Below are 10388 nucleotides of genomic sequence, written 5' to 3' on the forward strand. Positions count from 1 at the left end.
TGTGAATTTTGAATTTTTTAATTTGGTACAGATTTAACCCAGGAATATTATTTTAAAACAAGATCAAAGGTTTCATTTTTTATATTGATATAGAAAGAATTGGTAGAGGGTTACCCAAGGATCACTTCATAATAAGATTAAATAAGTTTACTAGCTTTAAGACAATGACTTCACAACTAGAACTTGTCACAGTGATAAATAACCACACGCACACACCCACACAATTATGCAGGTCGAAATATGAAGTAAGATATAACAATAGAAACATTGAATTGACCCTGGGGTGTATCCATATTTGACTCCATGGGAATTATTTGAACAAATCTAGGAGGAGCAAAGGAGAACCTGTGCAGTTCGCACAGACTAATCAGGGACGACACTTTCCGCTTTTATGACATTTTCTGTTTAAATAAAGTATATTCTTAGCAAACATCCAGTTTAGACGGAAAGTGTTGACCCTGATTAGCCTGTGCGGACTGCATAGTCTAATTTAGGACAACACTTTACGCACATGCATTAAACCCCCTTTTCACAGAGCATGGACCATATGTATATAAATGACTTCATGAATAACTTGTATAACAAGGGCTGTTTGTAAAACATGCATGCCCCCCATATGGGCTGTCCGTTGTAGTGGCAGCCATTGTGTGAATACGATTTTTGTCACTGTGACCTTGACCTTTGACCTAGTGACCTGAAAATCATTAGGGGTCATCTGCGAGTCACGATCAATCTACCTATGAAGTTTCATGATCCTAGGCAAAAGTGTTCTTGAGTTATCATCCGAAAATCATTTTACTATTTTCGGGTCACCGTGACCTTGACCTTTGACCTTGTGACCTCAAAATCAATAGGGGTCATCTGCGAGTCATGATCAATCTACCTATGTAGTTTCATAATCCTAGGCGTATGCGTTCTTGAGTTATCATCCGAAAACCATTTTACTATTTTGGGTCACCATGACCTTTGACCTAGTGACCTCAAAATCGATAGGGGTCATCTGCGAGTCATGATCAATCTACCCACAAAGTTTCATGATCCTAGGCGTATGCGTTCTTGAGTTATCATCCGGAAACCATTTTACTATTTCGGGTCACCGTGACCTTGACCTTTGACCTATTGACCTCAAAATCGATAGGGGTCATCTGCAAGTCATGATCAATCTTCCCATGAAGTTTCATGATCCTAGGCGTATGCGTTCTTGAGTTATCATCCGGAAACCATTTTACTATTTCGGGTCACCGGGACCTTGACCTTTGACCTAGTGACCTCAAAATCAATAGGGGTCATCTGCAAGTCATGATCAATCTACCCATGAAGTTTCATGATCCTAGGTGTATGCGTTCTTGAGTTATCATCCGGAAACCATTTTACTATTTCGGGTCACCGTGACCTTGACCTTTGACCTAGTGACCTCAAAATCAATAGGGGTCATCTGCAAGTCATGATCAATCTACCCATGAAGTTTCATGATCCTAGGCGTATGCGTTCTTGAGTTATCATCCGGAAACTATTTTACTATTTCGGGTCACTGTGACCTTGACCTTTGACCTAGTGACCTCAAAATCAATAGGGGTCATCTGCAAGTCATGATCAATGTACCTATGAAGTTTCATGATCCTAGCCCCAAGCGTTCTTGAGTTATCATCCGGAAACCACCTGGTGGACGGACCGACAGACCGACCGACATGTGCAAAGCAATATACCCCCTCTTCTTCGAAGGGGGGCATAACAAATTTACAGGAAGATGAATTTCATAAATTTATTAATAAATGTATACACATAGGTAACCAACAAACAGTACACAATACAATCAGTTCAATAAATATTATTTACTTGGACAGCATCTTGTGCACAAAAATAATTGTTCCCAGAAAAATTAATAGATTGTGTTTGCTTAAAGTGAAATTTTATTATGCACATATGATTTATAAGCAGCTTGATGAAGTTTCTGAGCAAAACACCAATTTTCCATGACTAATTTAAATTCAAGGGTATCCTGGTATTTCTTTTTACTGAATGAGTGAAAAAGAAAGCAGATAATGCGATTTCGGATCACACAATGTTCATAATACAGGTGCCATTTGCCTTCATCAATCATAGTAATAATGTCCTTCTTGTGTCCATTCTCTTGCATTTGCAATCAGCATCTCTCAATATGTTGACCATTTTCACATGCTATCAGGGTTTCTTTGATTCAAGGTAGTCTTTTGCTTCATTAATCTTTGTTGCAAGGTATGGAGATCCACCTGAAGGAATTCAAAACTTGAGCCTGGCTGGCAAAACGGCGCTTTATGCATGTGCGTAAAGTGTCGTACCAGATTTGCCTGTGCAATCCGTTTTTATGGTATTTTTCGTTCAAAGAAAGTCAATTCTTAGCAAAAATCAAGTTTAGTGTCGTCCCTGATAAGCCTGTGCTGACTAAACATGGCTTATTTGGGATGACACTTTACACACATGCGGTAAAACCCCTTTTCACAGAGCACAACCCAATTATATAATATTCAAACTGACAATGTGCCCATGCAACACAGATACACTTAGGGAGGTGGACAAATATACAAACTTTATTGTAACAACTGTTTTAAATGGTCAATATATTTAACAGTGACAATAAGATAATGCGACAAAAAACTTTTGATAGCAAATATTTCATGTGAGGCTTGAAGACGTACAGATTTCAAACTTTAAAATATAAAGTGATTGCGTTATACATGATAAGAGTTTTTCAATATAATTTAAATTATATGTTTAATGTACTGTTTCAGATTCTCTGACCAATTAAGTTGCAATAAGATACCCAATAGCACTGATTTAAATGCAAAATATTAAGCAGAAGCAGCAAGAATCTCAATTGTTGTAGGTAGCTTAAGAGGGCTTTTTGAAATGGTTTCGTACTTAATACAAACAATATTGTACCTCTGTCTGGATGATTCAGTAACATTATTCTTTTGTGAGCTTCCTTGACCCTGGCGGGAGATGCAGATTGGCTAAAAACAACAACAAAACACTTTCATAGTTGCATCAGTTAATCTCAAAGAGTGACTATTAACAGAAACTACTTTGTAGGCAATGTTCAAGGGCAAATAACTCTGGAATGTGTTGATGAATGGGGGTGCAAATAGTATTGCATGTGTTCAATTGATGGTATTGACATATTTGAAGTTTGAATTTAATTGTTTAAGAAATTATTAAGTAGTTTTCTCCACAAAAAATCAGGTATAACATTTAACGCTCACCTATCCACAGACAGAGTGACCCTGAGTGCGAGTGTAAAATAAACTTAACTTTGTTTATAAATAATTTGATTTAATTCATTGATTGCAGCTATTGATCATAAACAGTAACAAGTTAAATAAAAATAATGTAAACCTTAAATGTAAAAACTTCTCTTGTCAGAGATTTAATAATTTTGCAACAATTGGATGATTGCTCTTCCTAACAAATAACCAATTAAGTGTTATTGTAACTGACAAATGAGTACCAATACATTTTACCTTTAGTATTAGTACATCTTATCATGTGCAATTCTAACAATGTATTAAGAAACTGCAGTAATAATGTTTTTGAAGTTTGTACAATTCTTCAAAAGAAAAATAGTTAAAAACAATTAAAAACTCCCAGAGAAAGGAACTTGTCTGTGTTGACAATAATTACACGCCATGCCATATTATGCTATCCCTTTCCCACTTGGTAGCAAATTGAAAATGGCTATGTGCAAACAGCATTCAACCAGAACAGTCTGTTCAGGTTTTACCCTGTTTGCTACTCATCAGTATCTTAGGGTTGGGAATGAAGTCTTTCAAACTTGAATATATTAAGAAAGGACTTAAAGTTAATTTGATTTTCTAAAGGGCTTAAAATGCGTCAAAGTGCGTTTCTGAGTGGTATAGAGTTATAAGACTTTTCTTAGATCTTGATTATGGATTGACAAATGAGACTATACAATAACTAATATATGCCTCTTCTGTCACTACAATTGAGTTTGGGATTATACTTTCATCTTCTAGTGTTATACTAACACAATAAAGTGTTATATAGTGATTGCAACATATTATTGATAACTTTTTATCTTTACTAAGGCATCATTTGTTACAAGATAAAAGTAGTGAGAACCACCAAATATCAATTCCATCAAACTCAAATTTAAACATCAGCTCTTCATTTAATCCTGTTTGACAGAAGTAAGTATACATGTAGCAGCTTCAGCATAGAGATCATTTTAATACAATGTTCAAGACATGCGTACCTTACGCCAAGAATCAGACTTGCTTCTCGTTTTGACATCTTCTTTTCGAAACCTCCCTTGTAGTATTTACTGAAGGGCTGAAATTGTATGACTGGTAAGTGATGGAAACAAGAGCTGTCACCATAGGATGACATATACCCCCGAAAAACGTTTTTTCAAAAAATAAACGCAGATTTTGAAACCTAAACGCGGACCCTAAGTTCAAGGTCAAGGGGGTCAAAATTGGTGTGCGTATGGAAAGGTCTTGTCTATACAAACGTGCATACCAAATATGAAGATTTCATTTGAAGCAACATAAAAGTTATGAGCTGAGCATTTTTCGAAACCTAAATGCAAGTGTGACAGACAGACGGACAGACATGCAATCGCTATATGCCCACCTTCGGGGGCATAAAAATCAATTTAGACTCAAAGATAATTCTATATGAACTTAGAACTGGGAGTTTACAATTTTGAGAACACAATGGTAAAACAGACTACTCACTTTGTGTTTAAAACATGCCTATGTACCTTTATACATGAAACAAATTATTGTGTACCATTTTATACATAATGCATAATTACTTACTTTAAATACTTATTATATCACTAACAATTATCTATTAAGCAGATTATTTTACATGTAATTTATCGAGAATGGCAAAACAAAAATTCTAGATTACAGAAAATACCTACATCTTTTGGTAAGAATTCTGCTGTCTTATAGACTGTTTCAAGAGCTTTTCTGTACTTTAAAAATTGTCTTCCTGAAAAACATACAAAATATTTATTACTAGTAAGTACATTTGTACTATTCAAAAAGATAGAACCCAAACCCAAGTTTGGGCACACATGGTAAGTAGTATAGTAGTATTAATAGTTTTACATTAAATGTTAAGTCTCATATGTTCAGTATATCACTATATGTTAAGTATACCATGTACAATTTACTCACCTGTCAACCCTGCTACTGTAAGGCCGAGTCCTACTACCATTACCATGCTGGACTGCAAAATAGAAGAGTACACATGTTACAAATAAAGAGGCATATTGAAGGTATTTTACCATGAATATATCTTCATCAATTATTTAATGTTTTCATTTCTGATACAAACCTTTGAACAACAGACAGTGCTTGTAACTATTTGTAATAGAATTGTTTCTGATTTTTTATTGTTTGTGAGATATATGCTGTTGACAACATATGCCATTTGATTACATAATTATAAAATGGTTAGGCAACAAACAACTGGCTGTGAATGATTTGAAACAGGAGAGGGAGCAGTGTATGGTTGGTGTGTTTAAACCAACACCTGGCTGCCTGGGTTTTTATAGTGTCATGGTAGTGTTCCAGCAATAGTGGGTTTGAGCATGTGCCAGGTGCTCTTTTCGTCCCAAAATTTTCTTTAAACATAGTACATGTAACCCTCTGACAGTAGAGCAAATTTGTTATGATTCTTAAATCAGTTATGTACTGATACTTAAGTTAAAGAAAATGGATGTCAAACTTCAAAGATACAAAAACTATGTTAAAGAACTACAACTGAAGTGAAAACTACCAATTGAGTGAAATGAACTTGAAGGACACAAACGTGATAACTAGAGACAAAGTTGATGGACAAATTGTCACAGAGGAGACACTGTTGGTTGTCTTACCATGTTGATTGTGTTGCTTTCAAATTTCTGTTAAACCTCGAAATGTCCTGGTTTATATCTGAACAGATATACAGGCTATTTATGTGAATGTGATGAAATGTGTTATTTACAAAATCTCGGTTTACAGATTAGCTTACGACTATTGCCAGTTTTACGACATTGAATTGCGCAACTATCGGATTGCTTGTAATGTTCATGTACGACTTCAAGAGAACACAATATCCATGCAGAGTTGTCGTTCCATGCTATCACATACAAGACTCCCCGTCGTGTATTAATAGATGGAAGAAAACATCGTATTGGTGGAAAAATATTTATTTGTTTTCAGTGCAGATAAAATAAATGTATCCAAGAAAATTTGGTCCGAAGTATGTTCAACCCCTATGACGATTCAAACCAAAATTATTCCAACCACAGTCGTTTTATTGTGAATTTCATAATATGAATTATAATTGAATAAAACGATTTATGTTGTTTCCAGTATTGCAGTTTATCCTTGACTTGTATTAAAATACCTTGATCTTTCCAATAATTATCTAGCGAATTCTTAAATGAGTTTATTTTTTGCACTTGCTACATAGTTTGGGAGTCTGTTCCAGATTTTTGCTGCTCTAAGTTTAAAGCAGTGATTCCTTCGAGTGAGATTTGTACAAAGATATCGTTCAAGTCTCTCCTAGCTGTCTCACATGTCGAGTAATCCTTCCACCATTTGATGAAATCTGCTGTTACTGTGTCGCATTTCCCAATCAATATTTTGTATATTTCGATCATATCACCATAATCCCTTCTATATTTATAGCGTTGGAGTTTAAGTTGTTGAGTTTCCCTCAATATTCGAGGTGTTGAAGCCTTGGAGTTCTCACGTGGTGCGCATTTGGACTCATTTAATCAGATCGTTGTATTTTTCTAAATGTGGACATCACACTTTGGTGGCGTAGTTGGTTTAAACATATTTATTCAGTAATGTGTTTTACAACATTATGTACAAGCATCTAAAGTTTATAGGATTGGAACGATAGCTAGGCTAGTAGGGTTCCTTTCCTCGACTAGTTTAGGTGTGATTTTACCAGTGCTTTGTACACTGGCTGCGGCAGAAATGTTTATGTCATGTTTTTAAGTGTCTATCGGATAACATAAGACAGAAAAGACTTTTTAACATGTTTTTCGAAGGTGGGCTTGCCATCCACTATGAATTCTATGTCTTAAATTTCTCCTCATTGTTTTTTTCTGTGCTTTCCCAATTAGTTTGTATCGAAAATTAGTGCCATGTTTATTTTTACCAACATGAAGGTATTTGCATTTATCTGGATGGAATGTTAACAGCCATGCATCATTTTTTGTTAGTTGCTATGCATTAATGCAAGATGCATCTTTCGTTGTTGTCATTGATCAATTGAAATATTTTGGTATCGTCTTCAAATAACGATATAAATATATATACTGATGATTAAACAGTGTCTGTGTGTAGATTGCGAAAAGCATTTGTCATAACACTGAGCCCTGTGATAAGTTGGTGCATGCTTATATTTAAGAATGTCATTATGTGTAAATATAAATTAAATTTAAACGATAAATTTAACAAATTTAAATGTAATAATCTTGTTTAACGGTTCGACAGAACTTTGTTAATACTTAAGAGCCGAACAAGCTTATGTTAAGACATACATATTTAGTCCATCAGTTGATGTCGTTTTGAGCTATAATACGAATTTACAATTGCACAGTCTGCCTTACTCTCTTTAGAGGTGAAACGTCCAAAGGCGAAATTTATTGGCGGGGAAAAGTATCGGGGACGAAAAGTCCACAATCGGGACACCTCGGACAATTCCGCCATATCGGCGATCGTCTGGTGTAGCCCACTGTCCGACATTCTATACATAGATGGTGACGTCACTACGTTATTATCACCTCTATACTTAGACGCATCACGCACCTCCATTTGGAGGCATTTATGACTACGACACAAAGAAGTCCGCGGATGAATGAAGAATTTGCTTTATAAGTAAACTTTCATGTTATGATTTAAAATTTAAGTATAATTTTGTTCAGTCTTACGGTCTTATGTAAGTATCAATTAAAATGTTCGTAAGTTTTCAACAATTTCGCTCTTTATTCATTTTTTTTTAAACTGTACTTTCACTTTCGGTTGTATAACAACATGTATCCTTTATTGACGAAAGTTTGCAATGAAATAGCGTTTTCAAAACCGCTTAAAAAGTTTCAGAAGGTGTATCTGATGCATGTTATGAATAGACACAATGTCATAGCTATATTGCCGACTAGTATGGGAACAATTTGGTATTTCAAGTGGCTCCATTTGAATTGCAAGAGAAGTTCAAATTGACTTGTTCAGTTTGTTAAATTTTACACCCTAATTATATATTTTTTTATAAGTGCCTGATAGATTTTTTTCTTTAAATAATTGAGATCAATGAAAATTTTAGTAAACGCACAGCATTGATGTTCTATGATGGTCATTTTTTAGTGGAATAGTATGTTACAATAAAACAATTATAACTATTGTATTAATGAATTTAGATTAGGTGTCATCTTTAAATGGGGTAGTAATTCATTTTATGAGATTAGCACATTACATAGTTGAAAAATAAATAACACTTTAATGACTTACCATAGTAAAATAAAGTAGCATAGAATATGTTGCAGGTCATAAAATGTAAAACTGAAATTGAAGAAGCTTTACAAATATTTTACACTGACAACACTGCTGGTTTTCCAAAAAAAAAATCCTTCCTATCTACCTGCCCTAGTTTTTTGGGGCAAATTTAAATATTATTAATATAATTGAGTTAAATTATTAAAATATCAATATGTTTTGATTACATTAGCTTATTATATTATTAATAATAAATACTTTGCAAGGAAAGTCCAATTCTGTTTTAATTAGTCTTAATTAGGTACTAGTAAAATTGAAAATATCAGTGACATCCAAAACTTGGCTTATATGCGTATGAATGCATATTTTCTTTGACAGTTACATAGTACCCTATTTAATTGGATTAAAAACAACAAAAAACTATAGTTTTACAACCCAGCCCAAGTTGACTCAAACTGAATTAATTCATCAATTGATCCTATTTAATTATATTAAAAACAACATGTGTAAGATTTTGAGAATATCCCATGTATTCCTCTAGTATTCCTCTAGTACACCAACATGCACGTCTTTCTAATGATTTACATGCACTCCTTAAACAGTTTAACAAAAATAATGAATGATTAATCCAAAGAAAACAACAAACAAGCTGCTTCATATAAAAAGTTTATTACATAAGATTACATAAGCAAAATAATCATTTTGATAATAAATCAAGATTATACTTCAACCAAACCATTATAAATTTATTGTGGGGTGGGGGGGGGTAATGTAAGCACTAAAACTAAAATGGGGGAAATGTCTGGGGAGGGAACATCTTAGGGCGGGCGTCCGGAATTCCTGCTAAGGGCGACAGTGTTGTTAATGTGTCTTTAGAAGAAATAACTGAAGGAAAGTACTTAGTGGTGTATGCCCATCCAGAAGCATTTCTGAGCATATCAATTGGAACAGCAATATTGAATGCATTTGAAAGAGATATAACTGTTTCATGAATTGCTTTTGTTGAAGCCCACAAGTCATGGTCCTTTAATGGTAGCTTTCCTATTAGGGAATTTTATACTTATTTTTTACTCTACAATCTAGCTCTTTTGTCATAAAATGAGAAGTTTTATTAACCAACAGGTTTTGTGTTTGAACCTCACAAATTTTATAATACCAAAGTCCCATCATATAATCCTCATCACAATCAGCAGCAGCATTATCATATTCATCATCATCATCATCGTTAGCAGCAGCATCATTGTGTTGTATTATCAGAATTCAATACAAATACAAACACAACCATTACAACTCTTACTACTACTACTAATTAATTAATTATCTACTACTACAACAAGAACAACAACTACGACTACTACTACTGATCTTACTTCTACTACTACTAGTCTACTACTACTAGTCTACTACCCAGCGGACATCATTCTCTACACCATAGCGACCATGAATTAATATTTGATGCCATGTACAACATAATTCACCTTATTACACAAAACATGGAATACACAAAAAGAATGAAAATGCTTTAAAATAAATGCAAATTTGAAATTTGAAACAAAACAACCTAAGCAATACATAATAAGAAACACTACATTATTGAAACACTGATACCATGAACATTTTAGGGTGTAACACCTTATGTACATGTACCAGACCTTTTATGTACTACCGGCACTTTGAAACTTTACGTACCACCTACATAAAATATAGGTGTTATTTCCATTCATTCATAGCAGTCCTAATAAATTAAGGTCATTCTCTAAACATGATTAAAGTCTAAAGAAGGAAATAATTTGATTTTTTTACAGTTTGAACATTAAGGTCATTCTCTCTTCTCTTCAAAGTATCACATTTCAATTATACAATATAATACAAACATTTTAGACTTTATAA

The 10388-nt window shown here is 34.0% G+C and overlaps 1 protein-coding gene and 1 long non-coding RNA gene across 2 annotated transcripts in view; both read right to left on the minus strand.

Annotated features, from left to right (window-relative positions):
- Positions 1 to 1086: 1086 nt before the first annotated feature.
- LOC127833954 (uncharacterized) overlaps positions 1087 to 10388 on the minus strand; it is a 387168-nt gene continuing 377866 nt past the window's right edge. Inside the window, exon 2 of the long non-coding RNA XR_008027692.1 lies at positions 1087 to 1602. This is a non-coding gene — a long non-coding RNA (uncharacterized LOC127833954). The remainder of the gene's footprint in view (positions 1603 to 10388) is intronic.
- On the minus strand, positions 1749 to 6052 carry LOC127833946 (mitochondrial import inner membrane translocase subunit TIM14-like). The gene is made up of 6 exons (XM_052359472.1): positions 5885 to 6052; positions 5184 to 5235; positions 4925 to 4995; positions 4250 to 4326; positions 2920 to 2990; positions 1749 to 2249 (listed from the first exon to the last, which is right to left on the minus strand). The coding sequence occupies exons 1-6, from the start codon at positions 5885 to 5887 to the stop codon at positions 2182 to 2184; spliced, it is 342 nt and encodes a 113-aa protein (XP_052215432.1). The 5' UTR covers positions 5888 to 6052; the 3' UTR covers positions 1749 to 2181.

This window comes from Dreissena polymorpha, chromosome 6 (genome assembly GCF_020536995.1).
Source record: "Dreissena polymorpha isolate Duluth1 chromosome 6, UMN_Dpol_1.0, whole genome shotgun sequence".
Taxonomy (NCBI): domain Eukaryota; kingdom Metazoa; phylum Mollusca; class Bivalvia; order Myida; family Dreissenidae; genus Dreissena; species Dreissena polymorpha.